Source organism: Procambarus clarkii, chromosome 42 (assembly GCF_040958095.1).
Source record: "Procambarus clarkii isolate CNS0578487 chromosome 42, FALCON_Pclarkii_2.0, whole genome shotgun sequence".
Lineage (NCBI taxonomy): Eukaryota > Metazoa > Arthropoda > Malacostraca > Decapoda > Cambaridae > Procambarus > Procambarus clarkii.
The window spans coordinates 6,678,578-6,704,358 of NC_091191.1; the positions used below are offsets into that span (position 1 = coordinate 6,678,578).

At 36.9% G+C, this 25,781-nt stretch overlaps 3 protein-coding genes across 11 annotated transcripts in view; 2 read left to right on the top strand and 1 right to left on the bottom strand.

The window, feature by feature from the left end:
- The window catches only part of OstDelta (oligosaccharide transferase delta subunit), a 25,364-nt gene extending 15,914 nt beyond the window's left edge, over positions 1–9,450 (top strand). For 2 of the 3 annotated variants that reach the window (XM_045762042.2, XM_045762043.2), the window contains exons 14-16: positions 100–235; positions 4,421–4,518; positions 8,928–9,450. In XM_045762042.2, the coding sequence (XP_045617998.2) occupies positions 100–235; positions 4,421–4,493 (209 nt within the window). In that variant the 3' untranslated portion in view covers positions 4,494–4,518; positions 8,928–9,450. The remainder of the gene's footprint in view (positions 1–99; positions 236–4,420; positions 4,519–8,927) is intronic. The other variant, XM_045762045.2, reaches the window with a different exon arrangement.
- Positions 9,446–21,993, bottom strand: Pyroxd1 (pyridine nucleotide-disulfide oxidoreductase domain 1). 7 transcript variants are annotated; one of them, XM_069339865.1, is made up of 11 exons: positions 21,920–21,992; positions 21,160–21,184; positions 20,946–21,077; positions 20,488–20,688; positions 19,921–20,134; positions 17,925–18,118; positions 16,583–16,760; positions 14,815–14,919; positions 14,263–14,393; positions 13,305–13,515; positions 9,446–11,875 (listed from the first exon to the last, which is right to left on the bottom strand). In XM_069339865.1, exons 3-11 carry the CDS (start codon positions 21,021–21,023, stop codon positions 11,700–11,702), a joined length of 1,488 nt encoding a protein of 495 aa, XP_069195966.1. In that variant the 5' UTR covers positions 21,024–21,077; positions 21,160–21,184; positions 21,920–21,992; the 3' UTR covers positions 9,446–11,699. The 7 variants fall into 7 exon arrangements, with proteins under 7 accessions (XP_069195966.1, XP_069195965.1, XP_045618006.1 ...); XM_069339864.1 differs by having other exon boundaries at positions 20,946–21,054; positions 21,141–21,184; positions 21,788–21,932; XM_045762050.2 differs by lacking the exon at positions 21,920–21,992 and adding an exon at positions 21,310–21,327 and having other exon boundaries at positions 20,946–21,054.
- A 974-nt stretch (positions 21,994–22,967) lies between these two features.
- The window catches only part of LOC123770310 (endonuclease/exonuclease/phosphatase family domain-containing protein 1), a 30,924-nt gene continuing 28,110 nt past the window's right edge, over positions 22,968–25,781 (top strand). The window contains 1 exon segment of the mRNA XM_045762040.2: positions 22,968–23,105. The gene's annotated coding sequence lies outside the window, so the exon portion shown is untranslated.

The window sequence follows — 25,781 nt, forward strand, 5'->3', positions numbered from 1 at the left end:
CAAATATTCATCGATTACAAGTATTACAAACTAAAATGATTGTAATTTTTATATTCATTTTTGACCACTAATTTATGGCTACCTTTCTTCTTTCCACAGGAATTCTGGGACTGTTTTGTCTTTTCTGGGTGCAGCTGGATATGTTCTCTACTTTGCGTTATTTACTCATGGTTGGCATAGTAACATTCTTCTGTGGCAATTCCATGCTCTCCAATATAGCAACCAAAAGGAAAGAGTGAGTATTTTATACTAAAGTGATAACTAATATGAAGAAACAATTTTAATTTTTGTAAATTTTGAAAGGTACTTGTACAACTTTTTTTAGAATGTTGAATTACTCTAATCTTGTTAATCTGTAATTCTTCTATTCATAATGCTGTGTTAATGAAGAATTTATGAAGAGATTCAAATGTGGCATTAGATTTTTTTTCCTGAGGTGTTAGCATCCTACCCATTCAAACCTGATAAAAAGGATTACTGTCAATCCTTGCACACATAGTCAAGTATAAACCAGATAGAACTATTTTCAGTGGAGGCAATATTGTTACACCATTTATCACTATAGTTTAATGTAACTACAGGGGTACAGGTATTTTGTTGTCTGCTAACTAGGATCTTTGTCCTAGCATTAGAGGCTGTGGAACTTGAGGAAAGCTTTAACAATGCAAATGAAGTACAGTACTAGAATTCAAGAAAGGTAACAGGCAGGATGTCCTAAGCTAATAGACCCTGTGTCTAATATGTGTTGAGAGAAAATAATTATGAAGAAAATGGTGAAGCCCTGAGGAAAATTTTATAATAGGTACAGCATGGTTTTAGAAGGAAAAAGTTGTCTGGCTAATTTGACTTCTGTAGTAATATAGCAGTACTGAAGCTGGCCCTTTAAATTTGCTGTTAGTTAAAGATGGATGGCATTTATGTGTAGGTTTGAGCAGATGTATGGTGTATAACAAATTTTGGGTGATTGAGAGCGACCATTACCAGTGATTTGGCTGCACTGCTGCGAGATGTCCTCTGAAGGATATTCCTCCTATATGTGCCTTGTGTGCCAGTAGTCATGAGTTAAAATTGGGGGAGCAAGTTGGCTCCTAGCTGTGTTAGTTGTTCCTCTAAAAGTGTGTTGCAAGTCTGGTGGACCACTTTTCATCCAGTTCTTATTGTTTTTAAGATATTACTGAACCATTAATGATTGATGGAGAACACAAATGTCACTCAAAAAGATTATAAGGGTCTCATCCCTCTGCAAAGTCGTTGAGGATGGGGTTTCTGAATATCTCTTTTATCTCTTGAGAGATATTTTCTCTTAATAAAATGGTGCAGGTTGTCAAAGTGTAAAGTAATATTTCTCTTTGAAGTAATCTTTCTCTTTGTTCTGTAAAAGATTGCTATTAGATGGATGAGGCTGCACTTAAGAAGTCCTTTTAAATTTGTCATGTTCTGAGGTTGTTTGCTGCTCCATGATATTTGGAGAAAGTAAAGTGCCCTTCATTCAGCTGGTTGTCTCATTTATGGTAGGAGGTAGTAGTGCGCCTGTCACCAGAGGATTACCCGGTTAGCAGTTACATGCACTGTGGAGAAATGCCCGACAGACCACTGGAACATTATTTAACAGTGCACAGTTGCAAACCCATTAAGATTTCAACTTGGATTCAACAGAGCAAAAGTTGTAAGTATGGCAAAATCTTACTGAAGCGACCATATGAGTCATAAATACTCATACTCTGCCCAAGTAAAACAGAAACAAGCAACACTTAGTGGGCCAGCCAGAGGCTTAGGGCCTGTACAGGAATATCCCTGCAAAAAAAAAAAAAAAAAAAAAAAAAAAAAAAAAAAAAAAAAAAAAAAAAAAAAAAAAAAAAAAAAAAAAAAAAAAAAAAAAAAAAAAAAAAAAAAAAAAAAAAAATCCCAGCTGGAGTTCAGCTGGTTCGCAAAAAAAGTTCAGTTTCCCTGGTAGTGGTGGCACAGGTTCCTTCTTTATGGATGAGCGTAGTTCTCTTGAGTGTTTAGCAAACGAGACTGGCCATCTATTGATATATAGTAAATAAAGTATTGGATTAATTCTGTCCTCTTGAAACCGTTTGTCAGTTTTTGGAACTGATTGATTTTAATTTTGAGAATAATGTGGTACCATCCAAGTTATTCTCAAAATGGTGGCCATACACTTGATTTGGTTTTTTGTTTTCCATGAGCTTGGGAATATAGTGAAGTTGGCACCCATGGATGTGTATATCTGTGCTGTCTTCTAGTGAACCAATGCATTCCTGAAATTATATATACTTGGATTTTTATCAGGATGGAACCATGGTGATGTATTTTCTGATGGAATAGATAAGGCTCGACTGTCCTGCTCATTTGGTAGCGACTCATGTGGTGTCAGTTTCTATGACCTTCTATTCTGTCCTCTAATCACTATGAAGATCTTGATTTGTAATTTTCTTAATGACAGTATTTTATACTGTTGTGCATATCTCATAAATGTGCAGTGTCAGTGTCGAATATTGCTTATTTGTGTCATGATTGAGCTATGTAGAGCCTGGCCTCAGACTCTTGTGACGGTAACGCGTTGGTGTTCGGCTGTTTAAGGCTAGGGGTATGGCCTCGTCACATAGTTATAAAAAAAAATAGAAAAACTGGAACTTCGTCTGTGGTAAGGTAAGGAGAAGACACACAAAACACAAGTAAACTTTAACAATGAAATTTTAATTACGTTAAATAAATCAAAACATGAAAATAATGCACAAACAAATATGTATAATAAAATCAATGAATCAAAATAATAAGAATACTTAAATGACACAATGAAAGTTACGTTAAGGCAAAATAACAAGAAGTGCAACACAAAGTTTAAGTGGGAGGTGCTGGAATATTGGCTTAAAGCCACCACCTCTCTCAGTACACGCTAACGTCTAGCTGGGAGGAGTGCTGGCTACGAAAGCACGGAACATTCTGAAGACTGATGTTGGGGCGACCCCAGACATCAGGTAGTATTGGGGGCGAGTGCAGGTGCAGCCAGACCGGCGACCAATCAGCGGAGCCGTAGCGATCAACGGGTAGTTTGGTGGTTGGAGTTCGAACAGGTGGCTGGTTGCATACGTTTCTGCTCACCCTGGCAAGCCTTGCTGGTGCTGGTGTTGTTGTCGTTGTTGGACATTTCTTCCATAGTCTTTTTATATAATTGTGAAGACGTAATTATGAAGGGAAGAGCAGGCTCAATCTCTTGAAGGAGATTATTGTCACACTCTACATAGCTATTTTTTATCCTGTCCCAAGGCTGGGCTCAGGAAGTAAAAGAACTCCCGAAGCCCTCTCCAGATGTGTAGAGGTTCATTAAGTAGTTAAGATTTCTACTAGCAAGGTGGAATATTAGCTAGATAAAATTAAAGTATCATGGCTCTCAGTAGCTTCATTTGCCACTGAGAGCCTATCATTCTCCATGGTTGCATGTTCCTTTCCCCACTGGGTGTTTCTTGTTGAGTTTCAGGGTTTGTTCAGTTGAGTTGCATGTCTGCCTGTCTGTGTGGTCAGGGTAATGAGTACCTCACCAATGTGGGGGGGGATATCTTCAGGCTTCCATTCTCAGGCAAATCTTTATGGCACTTTTTGTAATCTGACAGTACGTAAGGCTATTTTCTGGCTGTGCACTGTCAATCTCTGAGCTCTGTAACCTGGCACTTGGCTCTTTTTTCAGTCGATTACCGAGACTGTGGATCCTAGGTATCTGGTGTTTCAATGGGTTTTCAACATGTACTGGGTTTTCCTGCATGTTGGTTTCCTGTAGTTTCAGCTTACCTTTGGCTTGTCTTTCACCCCTTTGCTCTGCATTCCTAGTGGCTTGGAATTTTGAGCTTGGGACTTATTCTTGTGGGTGTGCCTAGGGATTGGCCTTGACAGCTGAGTGGACAGTGCTTCTGATTTCGTAGTCCTGAGATTCTGGGTTTGATCCTCGGTGGAGGCGGAAACAAAATGGTCAGTTTCTTTCACCCTGATGCCACTGTTACCTAGCGGTAAATAAGTACCTGGGAGTTAGACAGCTGCTATGAGCTGCTTCCTGGGGGTGTGTAGGAAAAAGGAGGCCTGGTCGAGCCAGGCCGCGGGGACGCTAAGCCCCAAAATCATCTCGAGATAACCTCAAGATCGGTCCTGTGGTACTAGAGCCAGTGCACTAGAGAAATATAAAAGGCTACCCAGAAAAGGACGTTTCATTACATTCAGTGCTTCATTTTGTCATAGTTATGATATACATTTAATTAGATGCAATTGTTTAATAGAGGTAGTTTCATTGCTAAACTTTTCTCAGTCAATGTAAATGTAAAGTTTCTTGCATTAATGTTTATTGGTGATGTTGGTTACTATGCTTCATTATTTAGTTTTTATCCCAAGAAGGGTAATAGTTAGCCTTTTCTTTGGGTGCCTTTTACAGGCAGGAGGTCAAGATGGTGTATGGGCCCTACTACAATAAATCTTACAGGTTTTCCCAGCCACAACAGAATTAACTTGGAGTAAGGGGTTTGGTTTAAGGTACTGACAGCTTGCTAGTAAAATATTATTTGTTTTGAACTTGTAATTACTAAGTCATCAATACTTTGTTGAATGGAAGTCTTGGTTTTTTCTTCTGTATTTTGTTTGTCAACTTTTCTAACTAAGGTATCACTAATAATGTCTGCACATAATGACAAATTTTTACTGTTAGACAAGTACAGTTCAAACAGTTTGTACCCACCACTGCCATCCTCTTCAGTAAATTCTACAACAGAAAAGACTGGCCATGGGTACAGAAACTGTTTTGAAATATGTCTGAGGCAGTGAGGGTTTTGTTGTCACATGCTGACATACACATTTTAGGAAGCTTCATCCAGTTAGTGGCATAATGTTCTTTATATATTTCACATGAATTAGCTTCACCTGTCATGTATTGTTTTGTCTCGTAGTGGCTATTTTTGGAATTAGTTTCTTCATAAAGGTTGTGTTTCTGAACATTAATAGTGCCTTCATGAATTATGAAATTTAAGTTATTTTAAAAGCAATCTTCATTTCAAGGTGATATCAATAGCACCTCCAGTGATTCACTTCAGACATAAAACAATACATTGCCATCATGCAGCATGATTCATTTTCACAGAGTGATGTTTTTGGGAGAAAACTTCCGGTTTAAGTTCTTGGGGCGTCTCCGTTACACAACACTTATAATATGTAGACCCATTTAAGCTTTGGAACATGTCTGACTTGATAATATATTTTGATCATTACTTCACATTTGATGATCATATGGGTCTTATATCTGTCCTTTTCTTAACACCTGGTTCTCCTTTGCACTTAACTGCAAAGGGTGTTGTCATTGGACATGGCAGGAAATCTTTCAGATTGTCCCATGCATTTAACATGATATAAAGGCTTGCATGTAATCTTTCAGTTTCTCCCATGAAATAAAATATCTGTTGTACACTCTTGTATTCTTTACAAAACATTCTCTTCTGGTGTCCAGATTCTGGACCCAACTTAATATCCCCCCCCCCCCCACACACTGCAATCAAATACATCATTATAAATCCTTTATGTACTTTGCTGTTACAAACGTCTTCCCACTTGTTTATCTCACATGCATGGCTTGTTTAATTTGAACACTTTGAGTTAACACTCATAATTTTTTCATAAAAATTCTTGTATCATAGGACATGCAAATGGACTGAGGAATATCTATGGCCTTGCTAGGGTTTGAGTTTATTTTGTATGACACTGCTTTATTTACTAACTGCATTGGCTTTTTGTAGCTGCACATTATAGATCGTTTCCTAACCGCTTTACGATTTTCATTTTAAATGCTTTAATTTTTAATGCTATAATTTTTCTGTTAACATCTTGAGCTAACGAACTTTATATTGTAGGTTAATAAACAGGATACTAATCCCTTGGCATAAATCTTTTATTGTAAAGCAGTGAACTTTAAATAATTGCACTCAGAGTAAACTTTTGGGTTAGAGTTTTGTCTTCAAATTTGCAATACTGTAGATTTAAGGCTGAAAGAACACTATAAATTAACCTTCTTAATATATTAACAATATTTCAGTACTGTATTATACAAAGAAAAACTTGAATGCTTGTGCAAAACCTTTTATAAGCATGTTATAACTATTTTTTTGTGAGAATACAAAATTCTGAATAGTGTACTGTATTTCTATGAGTCTAATTAAAGAGTAGGTACAGTACTTGTAGGCTTAAAAACAAAAAATGTATATTTGGAATTGTTGTAAAACTATAGAAAGAAAATTACTTGCTCTTTCTCATGGCAACATAAAGTAATGTTATGTATTAAATATAACTACATCACACAAGTACAACTTGCCAATAAATTAGATGTACAGTATTTTAGTTGCAAAATACAACAAAAATCCCTGCATAGATTTATTTGTTATTTTCTCATATATTTTAAAAACTTCACATTTCAAATAAAAAATAACTCATTTCATATTTACCATTAATCTTTACAGTACTGATTTATGGGGGACTGATTCTTGAACAAGACCTAACCGTTTGTCAGAGTTAGGTCGATTCCATTGGATGATTTATTCTTTTATCACCATCAACCAGCTGTTGCTGCCAAGTCCAAATTCCAATTCTGAATCCCAGGTGTCTGGATGAACATTAGAGGATGTTCCTCTAAACAATGAAATTTGTGCAATTTGCAAAATTCCTCGTATTGCTGTGAATCTTAGTTTTCTCCATTTGACCATAGTTGTGCATTTACAGCTTTTGTAGAAAGTCTGTCTGGCTAATCATCCTGAAAACTGTCCTCAGAGGTGGATCTTCAGGTTATAAAACATGTCATATTTGCTTAGGGCTAGATCTGGGCTCTGGGATGATGACGATTTGATCTTAAACCACTTTCCTGAATTGACACGGTGACATGTAATTTGTGGAGTAGCAGCAGCAGCACCTATTAGGCGAGCATTCCAGGTTGTTTCTTCTGGATATCACATGATTTCATTAGGTCAGCATATTATTCACCATTTTGTTTTATGCAGCAGGTAATCAATCTAATAATCACTTTAGCATCCCAGACAGTTTAGATGATCTTGCTAGCATATGGTTGTCATGAATATTGAGTGCTTCCAATGCATAGGTTTCAGTTCAGCTTTGACTTGTGGTCCCAGTGACGAAGCAAAGTTACATTTCCCATTATCAGACAGGAAAGAAAGTTGGCTACATCAGCATTAGAGTTTTCAAATGCTCTTGACTTGTAGCCATGCTCTTGCATCAACCATCCATGAGTACAGAGGTTTTTAGCAACCCATTTTGCAGAAACTTCAGGAATTTGGATGTCACATTGTTATAAATATTGTACCAACCTTAGTATTTCATAAATGTTTATTATACCCAGCCCACTATATCTGTCAAGTCAACTTTAGCTAAAATTGCTTGATCCTTTCTCTCTTGTTTGAATCCCATCATCTTGTAGAACTTTTTCCTATCATCTAGAACTGAATCCCATTATATTGTAGAGTTTGTCAAATGGGATTTTCCTCGATGAAGTCCTCATAGCCAAGCCCTACCAATTCTTGTACTAGTCTAGTCACAGTGTCTGCCACATATAGGTGATGAGGTCAGTAGCCTAGTATATACTTCCTCCTAATTGCTGATTATACACAAAGATGCAAATAGTTTCTTGTACTAGCAGAAATAAACGTTTATATAAAATACTTGACTATATCAACTATACTCAAACTATATAAACACCAGTTTGTCACCGAGAAGAATTACCATCTCGTCGGATTTTTTTTCTATTAATACCAGTCTTCGTATTTTATTTGTAAATATTACTAAAAATACTATGAAACCTCACTTCAGCAAATCTCTCAACTCCAGTAAACCTCACTGGTTGCAATACACACTTTGCAGACTGGATTTTCTCACCCACTTCACTGAACAATAGTTCAGTGAAGTAAGTGATGTTCAGGTTTTCCTGAGTACGCAGAGTCAGAGTTTATAGGCCTGTGGAAAAGTTGATGGTCTTGGTTTACTTACACTGTTTTGGGGTCATCACCTTATCTTTGAAAAAATAGAATGTAAGTAACTGGATCTTAAAAAAATCTTGGCTAAGAGAAAATAGCTTAACTACCAGGAGAACCAGGACTAGTACCTGTGTAATGCACCCATGGAGCATTGGAAGTATTAGGGTATAAATGATAACTTTTTTTTTTTTTTAATGTGGCTCCAGTCGCATTTGTAAACAATTTTGTAGAAGAAACTACTATGAGAAATAGGCATAACAATGTATTTTCCCTCTTGTCTTACCACAACAAATTTTTTTACCCTGATAGGAATCCTTTGCAGTTACTTGTGCAGCATAGTGCTGTATCTGGGTTACCTGGTGACACACTAGCAATAATGTAAAATATGGCTGTACATGTTACATTATCTGCATGGGGGGAGGGTTGAATAATGTACAAAGCATTCCCTTGTAGATTATGAACTGGTTCATGCCTCAAAAGCCACATTGGGGATACCAAGAGATACAACATTCATATGAGGATGTTTACACAATTGCAAATGCACTTCTGATTTAAGAATTGTGGGTTTGAATTTTCATTATGAACTCATGCTTACTATGGGGAAAAAAAATATCTTGCGTGCATGTAGTCATAATATTTTCATGAATATAATAATTATTATTTACTTGTTTTGGAATCTATGCTTCAAAGCTACAATCTATTGATGAATTTTAAAAATGCATGTAAAGTTTAAAAATTAAAGGAAAGTTCCTGCCGTCAGTTTTACTTATAAAATGGACTCGTCTGTAAGTTTCATCTCGAAAGAAACACACACAGAATAATTAGCATGCTGCTTTCAGAAGTTCATCACAGTAATGACACCCTTGTATATTAATATAATGAGGCATTAATTTATTTATCCTAATCTTATTACTCTTCCAGGAATGCCTGAACTAATGATACATGGTGTCTTCAGTTCATCCATCCCAACTGCCCAAGTCCAGTCATCAATTTTACATTTGTTCAATGTACTTTGTGTTTGTTGTAATATATACATTGAGTATTCTTGAAGGGGGTTTATTGATATACTTGTTTGTTGATATAAAGAAATGCATTCCTTTTGAAGGAAATTTTTTATTTTGTTTACAAGGATTTGAAATTCAGACTTGGCATAAAGTTATTCAGTGAAGAGGTTACCTGGTGAACACCTGCTTGTTTGGTCACCTGGATAATGTGTGTATAGTTCTTAGTGAAATAATGTTCAACAAAGGATACATGGTTCTAAACTTATATGGTGTGTGGATGAACAAGCAAGATATCAGGTTTTATTTCTATGCTTGTCAGAGTTGACAGTTTCATTCCACAAATTTTTGATGTTATTTAGTGTGTACATCAGTCATGCTTGTTATTAAATTGTGTGGTGTGTTGTAGGAGAGCGAAGAGGTGATATAAAGTCTCAATATTTTCATGTCTTTTATTGTACCTGGATTTCTTTGATAATGGAAAGCAAGATAAGTATCTAGGCACAGATGAAGTACAAAATTCTATTGGTTGATCGTTTTATTGATGCTCGTGATATTTAACTGCACTTTTTAACAGTTTTAACTATGGTATTTTGTGATTTACACAAAGAATTTTTGCAAACGAAGTAAGTACAGTAGGTCAAGTAAAGGTTTTGGAAGTGGTTAGTACAATGAAAACTCTGGTTAGATAGGAATAAATTCAACATAAGCTGCATTAAGGGATGGTAATAACTATCAATGTTTATATGCGAGACAATGGTGTGGTATTAACATGCACTGAAAAGTGTGTGTGATGTAATACAGTAAGGAACGAAAGATTTGGAGCACAAATTTATGAACCACAAGATGGAGCCGTGTGTATCGAGATGGTAGGTTGGGAAGATGTCTGTACAATGCAAGTGTGTATGTGAGGAAGCACGAGTAGTGTGGACAACCCATGACATACAACAAAAGACAGCTAGATGGAAGCAAGTTTGTAAGGTGGCAGTGAATGAAGTATGTATATATAAACTGACAAGAAGAATTGTACAGACCAAAGTCAGCATGACTATATGGATTTAGAGCATGGTTGCCATGGAATTACTATTTAACATTTGAAATTAGTGGGTCAAAAGTAAAATCAATCATGAATAATTTGCTTTTGGTTGTACTGCACCCGATTTTCTTTTTGAGAGCTAGCGATATACTTTACTGTCGCTAGTAGTAGTTTCTACTTCCCTAAGTATATTACGATTGCTTCTGTATGTTGTGTATTACGTTTCAAAAATTAAGCAATCTTTAATAAACACTTGGTCTCTACATGAAAGACCTGTCGGTTCCAGGATTCAATGCTCCCGTCTCCGAATTAGATAAGCAGACAGCTTGTGGGAGGTGCACAATGTCATGCTATATTTGTAATGCAAAATCACATCAATAGGTTTAGTGTAAACATTCAGAGAAAAAATGAAACAGAGGTATATGCTGGCATTTGCAGATGATGAGTCACAGTAATATGGCTGAAGAAATGTTGACCAAACCACACGAAGATGAAGAGATGAAGACGTTTCGGTCTGTCTTGGACCACTATGATGAGACAAGGGAGGCACAGGCATTAAGTAAGGCAGGAGGAGGACATCTAAAGACGAAGATAAGAGCATGGCAAAAGGTACGGAAGGGAAGGTGTAATAAAGGGTGTAAAAATAGGAGTAAGAATGGGAACGTAAGAAAAAGAAAGAGAAAAATGAAGAGCAGGCTTATGTTAGGTAATGTTTGTTGGACAGTTTAGAACATTTGGGTATGTACTGTGAAAGGGAAGAGTCAACAGCAACAAAGCCAGGACTCTGGTTCAGGTTGGATAGGTTGTGTATCAGAGCCCATTTAACAAGACAGCATCTGTGAAAAGTAGAGGCAGGAAAGATTATTTTAGAAGAAGACCAATCAATAGGATAAATGGAATTCCTAACTTGACAGAAGAGCGCATTGTTTGTGCTTGCAGACTTAGATTTAAAGAACACACAAAAAAAGTGTTATTTAGTGTATGGCCAGTTTCACCAAAATATTGGAGAAGACAAGACGAACAGAAAATAAGAGTAGACACCAGCAGCATTAGAAGCAGGGGCAGCATTGTGAACTAGATTGCTATGAAGAGTGTTAGTTTGTCGAAAGGCGAGCTTTACGTCAAGAGGATGAAGGGTATTAGTAAGAAATTTGAGTTTAGATATGAAGGGGAAGGCAGAGCATAGTACTAAGTGTTGGAAGCAGGTTTAGGATGAAGTAAATTTTGTTTAGAAATTTAGGATGAAAGAAATTTTGGCATTTTGTTAAATGTAAAGTGACTGACCTGTCTACATCACTACTTCGAGAAGATATTTCTGGTTTTGACGCCTACATTTCTTTTGCTGGTCATCCGTGAGGTGCGGGAAAGTAAGAAAGGAAATTACTGCTGGCACTAAACTTTTCTGTGTAGCATTGGATGCCTATACAAGTATAAAATAAAATATTAAAATACTTCCCTTATCATGCCTCAAAGAACTGCTTATTTTGTTCAGTAATGGTAACAACTGAAAATAGTATTTTTAAGAGCAATTTATTAAACCATCAAAGTTCTTAGTACAGTAGTTAAAAATTATATTCACATTCAAAGTAGGTTCGTTACTTTAAGGGAACCATTACAGGGGGAGGAATTGATAACTGGAATTGAAACACTCCTTATTCAGTCAAAGTAATCTTCAATGTCGATATCTGGGTTAAGTAAGTCTTCACCATACTCGGAGAGATCCATTTGATTGAGAATGAGGTTCTCGAAGGTCTCTTCCATATTTGTTTCGCCAATCAATACTGCTCCTTGCATACGACCGTCAACCATTATGCACTTTATATATTCCATTCCTGAAAAATAATCTTCTGCTTATATATAAAATCATGACCACAAAAAACTGATACAGTACTGTACACGTAAACTTCAAAATGAAACTCGTACTTGGTATATAATCCAACACTTGCTGTACCTCATTTTTAGCAAGTAATTAGATATCGAAAGGTGCCAAGCTCAGAAGACTATACAGCACTCCCAGACTATAAGTTTCATGACATGCAGTAATTCAGAAGGTCAATACTGTTTAGTGCAGAAAGACAAGTTGGGGAATCCAATAACTTTGTCATCTCAAATTTATTGACAGACGCATGATTCAAAGGAACATTGGGAAAGCAAAATTACAGATCAAAAGTTTTATATGATCACATATGTGGAGTATCCTGATGAAACATGATATTCTACAAGGAGATAGACTTTTAGTGGAACAATGCAGTTCCGACAGGTGCAGGTCTGTTTCATTAGTGTGAGAGTTAATTGTATGTGGTTGTTATGAAGCCTAGCCAGAGAAGTTCCCACACTTGCTGCTTTGTTGGCTAGGAAGAAGGCCACAGGAATAGGTCACACTGTTATTAAAAATAGCTGACCATCTATCCAACTAATTCAGATTGCATTATGAATAACAGTAGAAATCAGAGTAAGGAATTTATTTCTGGGAGATTGAAAAGACACACATGACCTCTTTGGCAGTGGCATTGCAAAAATTATTTGAAGCAACACTAATATGGATGGGAACCCAGCAAAATTCAATCATCTTATTTATCTAAGGGTCCTTGATGGGAACAGAAAACCAGTGACTTGTCAAAGCTCCTCACCCTCCCACTATTCATGAGGATTTATAACTTTGGCGAGTAGGCAATTCAATGGATTTATTACCCAACAGGTACAAAAGCATTTCCTCTTTCCTGTCTTATATTATGGCTTGTTGAGTTTGAAACTATTTTCCCTTGTGTGAGCTAATCCAGACCTGCTCTGCTCTGCTTTGCTTTCTATTTTCTGAGAGGGAAAACCCTGCTCTGTTTTCTTGAGAGGATGGTTACGATATCAAAAGCTTGATCTATATGCCAGTGTCACTAACCATAGATATTTAAGACAACAAGAAATCAGGATGAAGTAAATGAATGAAATGTGTACAGTACATGGACTAGAACAATAACATTATTCGAAAGCAACAATAGAGACCATGGGCGAGTATTTTAAGAAAGCGTGTGTAAGGTTCCACACAATGATGTTTTTTTTTTTAAATTATAACTTACGAGAAGTAAGGGGCACACTTATGAATGAAGAACTTTCTCTTAAATTAATTAGACCCACAGTATGAGAAGAAGTCTCAGAGTGAAGAAGTGCCAAGTGAGGCCCTGCACAGATCAGTGCTGCCATCTAGTATTTTACACACATCTCCAAACTATTTTTATATTTTGGTACAGTACTGAAATATAGCCTTACCTTTAGTATACCTTAAGAGAATTTCATATTTGCGTTCAAGTCCTTGGCCATTAAAGAGGCCGAGAAGGATGACCTTGTGGCCAAAAAATTTGGTAGCATGAGAAAACAGCTCAAAACAAAAATCCATGTAAATTTCTTCCTGGACAAGTGATGACCACATACATTTAGCAGCATATGATCCCATTTGACGTGCCTGAGTCCAGAGCCGCATCTGAAAGTGCAGTGATCTATTACATATTTGCAATTTCACTGTAAATTAAACAAAATTTACAAAGTATAGTATTTAGGACTTTTTTCTTATATTAAAGATCATGGACCTACTGTATCTAGGATTGAGTTTTTTGTTATACTGTATGAGCTTGGTTATCCAAAGCCCAATGAACCAGAAATTTAGGTTATCTGACCAAAACTGAGTCTGGATAAAAATTTACCATATCTGGATAACCAGAGATTTGACTGGTTAATATAGACTGAGACTGACACAGTTCAAGTCAGGTCCAAGCACAAGCCATTTTTGTAGCAAAGGCATGCTACAAAATGACTTCCGGAACTGAAAACCAAGAGTTATGAAGAGAGACTAGAGGCATTCAATATACCAAAGCTAGAAGATAGAAGAGAAAAAAAAAGAAGGCAATATGATCACCACTTACAAAATAATAATGGGAATTGATGAAATTGACGAAGAGGCATTCCTGACACCAGCAACCTCAAGAACAAGAGGTCATAGATTCAAGCTAAGGAAACAAAGGTGCTGAAAAAAATTAGAACATTTTATTTTACAATCAGAGTTGTGGATGGTGGGAACAAGTTAAGCGAGAAAGTTGTGGAGGCCAAAACCATCAATAGTTTCAAAGCGTTATATGACAAAGAGTCCTGTGAAGACGGGACACTATGAGCATAGCTCTCATCCTTTAACAATACTTCGATAATTACACACATGTAATATGTATTTACTGACCTGAAACCAATGTGGGGCCAGATGCCAATCAGGTGTGCAAACATCTCCTGCTGCATACACATTTTTTTCAGATGTTCTCATTTTGTCATCAACCAGGAAGCCACCATCCTCTCCAACTTTAAAGTTGTTTCCTTAAATGAGCAGTATAAAACAGTTACAGTAAAACTACAAAAATCTTGAGCTCCATGTGTAATTTTCCAGTTTATCTACAAAGGTCACTTTATGAGGCATGCATGAACCAGAAAATTCTGCAGTGTACTTTAATTGGTTTGGTTTCCAATTTTTAGAAATAGTAACCTGACTAACTTATTGAGGTCTCCCCAGCCAATGTCTAACCACCCCCAAAGATATGACTCACAATAATCAACTAATTATTAATTAAACATTATTATAAAAACTGTGTTTCTATACAAATTTCACAATATAAATTGTAAGCTTCAACCTCAGTTTTTTGGAAGGGATGTTTGTGTGGTGCTGTCTCTATGCCCCTCATCTGGTACATATCAATAAGCAATAACAATACAGAAGCATGTGTTAATAAACTTCAATTACCTTCTAAAAAAGCAGAGATATTGGGTGTAACGCCAATAGCTGACACAATGAAGTCACAGCCATATATTTTTCCATTTGTTAGCTCCACATAGACAGGCCATTCTTCTGTATGATTAGAAAAAAACACAGTACATTAATAAATTATCCTTCAAGTTAAATATCCACAAATGAGTATGTATTGGACACAATTTAAACAGTCTGAAATAATAAATCATGTGTTGAATGTAATGAAATGCTCTTTTCTGGTAGGCTTTCAGTAGTACTGCCAGTATCCAGGTGCTTATGTACTGAGTACTGCAAGGGCTAAAACTCATGCTTAGCCTCCTCCAAAACTTTGGGTTAAATAGTCTTCTAGACTTGTTGCCCTCTTTTGATAATTACTTCTTATTACTCCTCCAAAACCTACACTGAACTACCATAAGCCAGGGTCAAAATCTGCCTCTCTAAATACAGCTGCTTCCTAATAGTTGGCTTTACTTTTGTTGGCGTTTGGTGTCGACTCAAGAGGTAACAGAAAAGGTACCCAACATCCTCAAAGGAGATACAGTACTGTATCTCTAATGGACATCCTTTAAATAAAGTAAGTAAGTAATTATCAAAAGAAGGCACCAAACCGGGAAGGCTATGTAGCACCATCAAAGACGCAAAATAATCAGAGGGCGCTAAATATCACCAAGGATGCCAATACGAGAACAAAAACGCATAAGGCGAACGATATCAAAAGTATCCGAGTCACCAAGAATTCTATCGAGGGACAGGTGACCGCGAGGGGCGGTCGGAAAGCAAGACATACGCTCGTCCTGGAAGTCAGGACATTCAAGAAGGACATGCACGACCGTAAGAGGGACAATGCAACTAGGACAATAAGGAGCAGGGCGGCGCTCCATCCTTTAAATAAAGATAAAGCAGACTGTTGAAGAAAGTTGGAAGAAGGGGGCTAGTTAAAGATAAAGGTGAGAGTTTCACACATCATCCAACAGAAACACTGTTATACGTTTAACTTTCCCAGGTTCTTGTTATTGATTTTCATGTTAGTAAACATTCTACTTCATTCTTTGGGGTAAATTATTGTGGATGCATCAATTGTGTATAAAAACACAGATAGATGAACACATGAGAAGAGTGAGCATCCATGAGGACTGGTAGGAGCCATTTTTTGTATTGGTTTAATGCAATCTGCTACTCTTACTATCATTTATATGTACAACTTTCTCCAAAGCCTTTATGAATGTTCAAGTTATTAAACACCACATTTCTGCCAATTTTGACTGTATTGATGGTGTATATGATGTATATAGGCTTTTATAGGTTTACTACACAGTATTTGGTTAGATTATCTAAGGTTATTTTTTTCTGACGAGTGGCTGCTATTTGATGACGCCAAATACTAACTGAAACATATTTGGTATTTTCATCCATTTACAAGCAATGTGATGCCAAACTGATACTCATAACCTAATTTTCTCTGTTACTGATTAAACTGAGAATTTGGTATATAGATAACTGGATAATTTAAGATCTCTTGTATGCTCTCCTTTGTTCCTCTACCCCTTTATCAGTGGCCAACACATTTTGCATGAATACTTGTCCTCACAGAACACAAAATCACCCGGAAGTCTAGTATTTTTACAATGCCCAGGTGTTAGTTGTGCTAAGGCTAAAGAGACCTACTGAGGGGTTCTAACTCAGAAAAGCAACATACTGAGAACAATATACTGTAACAAATTACAGTACAGGACCTTTAACTCATTACATTCACAGTACTTACCCTTCTCAGAATTCAAGTCTGTTATTGTTCTTCCAGATTGCTTGACATCTACTGGTTCTAGTATCTTCTTAATCTCAACTTCAGTCTCTATGGTAACCCTGCGCTGGCTATCACCTTTCAATTCAAGTCCTGTGTGCCAGTCTGGTCCAAGAGCTCCTCCTATTACTGCTGTTCCATCCTTTTAAACAGTACATAATACATAAATAAGCTACTCCAACTATTTTAATCTCTGCCAGTGTATTATTTGGCTTGTATAGACTTCCGTTACTGCTTTTAGCTGCATCCCATCCATAATGAGCAAAAAGAGTGCACTGTGTTGGAATGACAGTGGGTGTGGAAAGTGCCAATGGATGTAGACAGCAGCAGTGGGGATGAGACAGCAAATGTGGAAAGTAGCATTCAGATGCAGGGAGTGGCATCAGATCTAAGTAATCTCAGCATAAATGAAGAAATATAATGAAATTAACATAATACATAAAAAAAAAAAAAAGTTAGTGAATATAGAACAAACTCCTCCTCATGGTATGGGAAGGAGGGAAGGGGTGACTGGGATGGGTTATCGAGTTGCTGACTTAATCAGCATGAATGTACTCTCTACACAGGTACAAAAGAGATATATATTTCCTATATGCTGTACATTATATATAGTGTTAGTTCAATTAAAAATTCATATTTGTTTGTGCTTAAGCTTAAAAAATTGATACATTATGGTTAAAAACAAACTTTTTGCACAAAATGGAAGAAAGGTGACAAATTTGCTACACTTAAATAACTTGCAAAGAAAGATATTTCGGGGTGGTTCTGGATGGTACACTGTCACCAGAGGATCACGTCAAAGGTGTTGTGAGGAGGAGCCTAATCTATGCTACCAAATTTTAGTATCATGTTTAAATATACAGTATATATATGGATGGAGAAATATTAAGAAACAGTTCATAACATTTGTGAGCATTAAAATGTACCACACTTAGGTACCTGGAATTACAGTACTGTATATAACTATACTGTAATTACATTTAGGTAATTACTAACTCATCCATTTACCAAGTTTTTTTGTAAAGAACACAGCAGGTAAATGTAGGCAAGGAGAATATAAAACTGAAGAGAGCGAGGTAAAATTGAGCTGAAAAGTGAGTGAAAAATTCAGTAATGTGGAGAGAGAGAGAAAAAAAGAAGGAAGGATGAAGATTTTGTCAAGTATCCAATTCAATTAAAATAATGATGTCATTAAAGATGTATAAAATATCTGAAAGGAGACGGTGAAAACCAGAAGGAGGGTGTCGAAGATGCAGCTGTCAAAACCTAAGATATTACAGAAGGAAAATAAAGTTTAAAAATTTACAGGACTGCTTAGATCTCTCAGCTGATGGTTCTTGATACTAGACTTTTCCTTATCCACAGTGTACTTTGTTCTCTTTACTATATTACTCTTGGGTTTATCCTTGTCTAGTTCTGGTCGAAGAAATTCTGCAGCCCCTGCATCGATGAAGTTTGCTGTCGTGTACTTGTCTTTGATTACCCAGACAATCTGAATTCCTGAAAGGATAAACAAAATGCGATAAAAAAAATTGTACAAGCATCTGAATTTATCATTAAAACTATCTCAAGAATTTTAGTAACTTTCAAAAGCCTTCAAAACTGTATTAGAATTTTAATCTTAACTGTCATCTCTCAACTCCTTCAATGTATTCAGGATATTTATTTCTCCAGCCATTGTACTAAAAAATCTGTAACTTTGTAATTATCATGGGCTATGATATCCTTGCGGGGTCATATAGGGTACAGTACTAAGAGCACAGAAGAAAATATATGATGAAATGAACATAGGGTTTTTAGGAGTGTTCACTAGCTCAAAATTTAGATTTGCAGTGTTGTCGCACTCATGACTGCCAGTGGGAACTCTAAGACACCTAACAACCAACCACAATTTCCTGCTTGACACACATCTCCACCTACAAGGAGCAGCACCTCGCCCAACCTCATGTATTCATTAAAATCTCATATACATCTGGCAAGCTAAAGATCACCGGCCATAAAAAAATGGAGAGGGAAAGGACAGAGTGTGAGCAGCAGAAACGAGCATTTAAAATGCTCAATGAGTATATTTTCTGAGCTCATCATTCTGCCATTTTCATTTCTGTAAAATCTAATAGACATTATTACACACTAAGGAAAGAAAGAAATTATAAAGGATTTCAGCTATCTAATTTAAGGAATGAAGAGCTGAAAAGATTAATGCAAAACCCTAAGAAAACTGAATTGCTAATAAGGATGAGATGATGTTTAGCATCACGTACTTTACTCAAAGTAATGATATCCAGAGCATCATGAGCATGGGCATAAAATTAGACAAGTAACCATTCAAGACAATGAATTTCTACAGAGCTCCCAAATCAACTTCACAATGTTCTTAAGACAATTCTCTTCAACTTCAAAAGGATGACTAGGACCAAAGCTACTTAAAGGTTTCAGTTTTTAGTATTAGGCTTACCAATCTCAAACATATAAGTTGACACAGAGCTTGAAATGATCAAAATGAACTGCCTTCTGTGTCTTATGAGAGATGAGAAAGAAACCATGGTTGGGTAGCCTAGAGCAGAGCCAGAGGGATAACCCAACCCTCAAAACCTGGGAAGGGAGGGAAGATAACCCTATCTGGGGAAGGAAAACAAGTTAGCCATCAGGGAAGTTACCCCTGACATTACAGCTACAGGGTACAGCAAGACTGTAAACACTGGGCACACTTAAGGTGGGTGGCACAAGACACACGTGAAGCAATAAAAGGAACACAGAGTAATGGCCCACACAGAACTAAAAGCTCCAGGGACAGCCAACATCACTTATCTGAAAGCTAATAGTGGGCCCCCATCAGACAAGCAACCCTTTCCCCTTTTCCCCTTTACCAGTCACATTACTTCTGAATGAGGTAGCTGGTTGGCCAAAACCTTGAATCACCTGGGCTGCCATCTGGTGGTGGGCTGGCAAATCTCAGCAGTGATTTTCCTGAAGTAATGATTATTTGCACTGTATTCATCAGGGTTAAAATTTATTTGAAGCAGTTGATTGTTTTGGTGAAACTTTTGCCTTCTGGCCTTCTGCCTCTGTTGTAGGTTGATCTCTGATCCCTAGGCTTCATACATCTTTTTAAGAGGGAACAAGACTTTTGGTCCTAATTCGCAGTATATTCTTGTGGGTCTCAGAGGTATGGTGTTTTCCTAAGGCTATGTTATTCCAGGTTGTAGCTTCAGAGAGCAAATAAGGGGGCCCAACAGAAACCAATAAAAAGAATTAAATTAACCGAATACACATAACATTCATAGACTATGAAAATATATTACCTGTGATTTCATACACCATTTCAGTAGCAATACCGCCATTTCCTGCAATGAGTATTCTTTTTGCCTTTTGAATACGTGACTGAAACTGTTGTGCTGATTGTACATCACGTATCCAAACAATGTGTGGGCTATTTTCAATCAATTTTGGACTAGCTCCAGAGCAGATACACAACAGTCTATAGGAGAAACATCTACCCATAGATGTGTAGATATACTGCAAAGAACATTTGATACTTATTAGTTTAGACATATACAAAAACTGTACACATACCTATGGTATTACTTTATTTAAATAAGTTATTAAATTGCATCCCTTAAATGATTAAATACAAATACACCACCATTAGCATATCGGCTAACATGTACTTGAAGGCAGAACTTGGTAGTAGACACCAAATTTCTACCACTTGGCAGCACATAACTTGTTACAATAGTTCAATCAAATAATTCATGAACCATTTACTGTACTACAAATGCAAATCTATTCAGCTTTAAATAAAATGTATAGATCATCTCCATGTTTAGACTGTTTTAAATTAAAACATTTAAATTTTCAATTTCTCTCACCTGTTTCTTAGAATCAAGACGAACAACAGTGTCATTTACAACCGTCACACCAGGGCAGTGACTTTCAAGTTCCTCTGCTGGTCGTTCTTCCACATTAAAAAAATCCAAAGTTTTGGTCAGAGGCATAACATTTGTAACAGCCTTAATAACTGATGTGGCAGAAATGACCAAAATTGTAATTTCAGGATGCAAGATGTGCAGCTGTAAAGATGTACAGTAATATAGATTACTACCATATTCATTTAAATTTCTATAATTATTCTCACAGATAGAAAAGTAGTATAGAGAAAGGCAGTCTAAACTGCAAAAATTAACACTAAACAAAAATAGAACAGTTTATCTGCAATTATAACTAGGCACTGAGTGTACTGAACAGTATAATGAAAAGCTTCTTTTATGAGTAGAACACTCAGTTGCTTCTGTATTCAGCACATGTAGGTCTAACACCTGAAACTTACGTGTTCAGCACAGGTAACTCCTGCTATGCCTCCACCCACAATAACGTAAGTGTATTCTTTTATTTCAGCTTCCTCCATTGCATCTCTTCATATACAAGATACTGCTTTCCTAATAAAAATAAAAAATAAAATCTTATAAATTATAGGAAAATATACAATTTTATTTGAAATAATGAAATGCATATTTATACATACATGCTTTATCATTACCCACTTTCAAGAGGTGAGGAGGCAGCAGCCTGCAGAAAAGAGAAACAGATTGTGCTGTAATATAGTCGAAGGTTATGGATATTAAATAATAGAATATTAAAAATATCACTTATCAACTCATTGCAGCATCCACAACATATAGTGTGGGCATCACCAGCAAGCAGGAGTCATTCATTCGAAGACAGAAGAGATGGGTAGAGAGTCGAGTACGATCTACACGTAAACGTGTAAGGCAAACAGAGAATCCTGGTGTAATGACGGGATATGGACTTGAAGATGCATCAGAATGATGGTTTGCCATCCATGATGTCTGAAGTAGAGGTCCTAATTTGGGTTGCCAAAGAGCAGAACGAGCTTTCATGTTGGTCTAGAGGGAGGGTTGTTAGATGTTAATAAATGTGCTTTAGTAGTCGCCTCATCTGTGATTTCATTTCTTGGCCGAAGTTTTTTGGTATACGACAAGAGAAAGCTAGTTGAGTAGTCTTGGAGTCTACAAACACCACCACATCTTGGGGAATGAGTGACCCGTCATGTAATTATAGAGTCGTATGCTACAATAGTCTCCGTAGCGACGGGACTGCTTCATAGTAGGTGCAGTTTGCATGAAGGATTTGTCCTCCCGATGACTGTACCAGTACAGATGTTGGGAGAGGCGTTTATGTTGAGGAGGATGATAAGTTCCAGAAGTGGTTATTGCGTTGTGGTGTAGACAGAGGAGCGGCGACTAATACAGAGGTGTATAGTTAGAGGGAGACTTGCCGCACCGTAGGGCGGGGTGTTGTGTTTATGGCGTCAGCTGATCCATGGTGTGTTATCAGATTCTCGCAATCTCGCTTATGTTGTTTTTACAACTATCCGTTTTCTTTGGTTGTTGGGTTATTGTGCATTTATCTCTATCTGATCATTCAATCGTCGTCGTTCCTTCAATCAACATTATTATGATAATGATTGTGATTGTTTAGGCAAAGTACATTCATAAATATTACCATTATTATATGTATTACGTTACAAACAGAGATCACACTAGAAAGCATTTAGAACAATATGAAAAAGCCTCCATAGGCAGAAAGAGTTCAAAAGACGCTTGTGTACTACTGAGCGTAATTTCCCACATGCGCAATCCCGAGGAGTCATTGGACCAATTTATCTTGCATGCATGGAAACACCATATGACTACGAAAAGATTCCTTCATACGAAATATACGTATGTTCCAGTCTTGCACAATATCTAAGAACGGCGCCAGTTCGACGTCCGAAAGAAGGTCATCAATGCCAATTACATAATAAAATAAAATTGATGCACTTGCAATAAATAAAGACAATGGTGACCCAGTTGTGAAACGCCAGCCAGCGCACAAGTACAATAGCGCATAGTAAAATCCTAAAGCACAAAAGATATGTAGGGACAAACGTGTTGCTTCATGATGTAATTTTTGTCAATTAATATTAGGCATTCGGCATTCACCTTTAATATGTATTGTTATATACAAGTATAAATATCATACAATAAATATAATAGAAGTTTCCCCAAAACCGGCCACGGTCTAGTGTTGTGCGTTCGAACATGTTTGTAGACATTGGGAGGATGTGTTGTATATACACCCGCGGGTGTTATTCTTATGAAGATTATAATTCAATTATGTCTACTACATCACTGAACTTTATTTAGTAACCACATTAATGTTTAATAGAAGACGTAAACTGTTAACATCATTATATTGTGATTTTAATACTAACCAATAATTTGTATACGAAACGTAAATATTTTGTATACGGAACGTACAATGATTAAAAAAAAACACTAGAGGTGTACGATCCGTGGCGTGTACCAAGTGGCGTGCCTGCCCGGGTATGGCAGACCGTAGGGACGGAAGCTGTCATGGAGACCTGCTGTGTCGCCCACTAGTAAATAAACACCAAGATTTAGGCGGGTATGCTTAGAGGATTTAGGTATGTTGAATGGCTGGAGTATGGTAGACTGGTGAGGGGTGGAGTGGGTGGGTGTGGGGTGGTGAGGAGAGAAAGTGGGAAGGTGGGAGAGATCAAGTAGGGGGAGGAAGAGTTAATAATCCATAATGTGTGGTAAACTTGGGTGCAAGAAGCTTATTATCTTAGGGGAGGAGAGAGACTGTCTTAGTATGTAATGTACATATCTTAGACGTCATTAGGAGCACTATAGATGTGGTGGTATGGAGCAGGAAGGTGGTGGTGTGGATGACTTGTCATACTATATATGGTACTGTATATATGGTACTGTTAGTGATATAATCACTGCATGAGTGATACATTTCATGTCTTATTATTTAGTATAAATAATCTCATTTTGTTGTATTACTCACATTTTTCTCCCTTGGCTGATGCCTCATAATGCCATGAAAGTAAGAAATGGAGTAATTATTACAGTGTACAGTAATAATAATTGTCGGGGGACAGGCAGCCAGTGTGTTTTAATGCACGTTGGGCTTATATCGAGCTCTCTTTCCCCCCCACCCCCCAGGTGGAATTACTGAACCCTGCCCAGGATACAACCCCACAACAAGCTGACTAACTCCTTGGTACAGGTACCTACTTATTGCTAGGTGAACAGATGCATTAGGTGATAGGAAACATGCCCAACCATTTCTGTCCCTCCCAGGATTCAAACCCGAGATTCTCGATTGTGTGTCGAGAACAGCCCGACTGTACTACCGGGACCCTCAAATATACAGTATACGTATTGTAGTGTATGTTTGTACTCAGGTGTTTCCATTAAATTTGTATTTCTTATTCCATCTGTTCTCCTAACACAACAAATAAATCTTAGATTATCGATTTCTACAAATTAAACTATTGTTCCATTGGGGGGGGGGGGAGAGGAAGCATATGTTTTGTGTCGTACAGAGTGGCTGGTTGAGCTTGAAGGCGTTGCTCTTTGTATGTATTACATTTGACCTTTTAATAAAGTGGTCTGGATCAATATCCAATAAATCCTTGACTGCTTTTGAAAGTTTTGATGAGATCATCCCTGTCGTGTGTGGTTTGTTGTTAGTCCTATGGCCCTCATTCATTCCTGTGGCACTCATTCATGTGGCCCTCATTCATTCCTGTGGCTCTCATTCATGTAACCCTCATTCATGTGACCCTCATTCATTCCTGTGGCCCCTCATCCATTCCTGTGGCCCCTCATCCATTCCTGTGACCCCTCATCCATTCCTGTGGCTCTCATTTATTCCTGTTGCCATCATTTATTTCTGTGGCCCACAATGATTCCTGTGGCACTCAATCATTCATGTGGCCCCTCATTCATTCCTGTGGCCCCTCAATCTTTCCTGTGGCCCCCTCTCATTCTTTCCTGTGGCTCTCATCCATTCCTGTGGCCCTCATTCATTCCTGTGGCCCTTATTCATTTCTGTGGCCCTCATGCATTCTTGCCATGAAAGTTCTGGGAGGATTTTTGTTGCCCACTGTTAAAATTTTCCACTGTAGATACAGTATATCTGCTTGTTCCAGTTGGTTTCCTTTTTGACTCACAATTGGGGATCCTGGGTTCAATTCCCAGGTGGGACAGAAATGTTAATTTATGTTACATTTCACATAATTTCTCTGTTCACCTAGTAGTAAATAGGTACCTAGGAGTTAAACAACTGCTGTGGGTTGTATCCTGGGAAAGGACAGTAGCTCGACCTAGAGCTTGTAGCTTGATACAAGCCTAAAATAAATAAATAAATAAATAAATACATACATACATGTATGTGTGTGTCATGCCTAATAGCAAGAACTGCATTACTTGGCCTAGTATGCAAGATCCAATTTGCCTAATAGGATAAATGATTTTGTTGTTTTCAAATATTTCTTTCCAAATTTGTTCTTTTCTAACAATAATAATTCTTATATTAGGAGCATGAATTATTGACTTAGTTATGTTAGGTTATGTTAGATTATGTTAGGGTATGATAGTTTAGGTTAGGTTAGGTTTGAACAAATTTCTATGTTAGTTTTGAATGGAAGTAATACAAACAAAAATCATGTACAGTATAATGTAATTGAAAGTAGTTTCATTCCATAAGAAAAACATTTAAAAAATACAATATTTCAGGAAAATTTAGCTTCTTAGGCATAGAAGTAATGAAAGAAAGATAGGCTAATGTATTATGTATTTGAAGATAGCAAATGGGATGTTACAGTGGAGAAAGTCTACAATTAACAAAATTTGTGTTTGATGCATTTTCTAAATTAAATACGTACTGTACTGTATATAAAACAGTAATAGGTCCTTATGTTATTGCATAGCATGTGAATGTAATGGTAATTCCTTGGCTCCTGAGAAAATGTGAAGATAAATTAACATTTATTCCAAATTCATTGGGGTTTTATATGTGCTACAACTTATCAGTAATACAGGTACCGTACTTATTATGGTTTTATTTCTGGGTCTTGAAATTCTTTGGTAATTTGTTAACCAATTGACCATGGCAGATTTTTAAATTATACTGTTTTACTTTAAGGTAATTTAGTTAAAATTTGTTGTATAAATATTTGTATTTCCATTTTTGAAAAAAAAAAAATCTTTGGAGGATCAAAAATTGACCTACCTCATGCTGGTGGAGAACAGATAACAAAAGATTAGAATTGATAAGATCTTAAGAT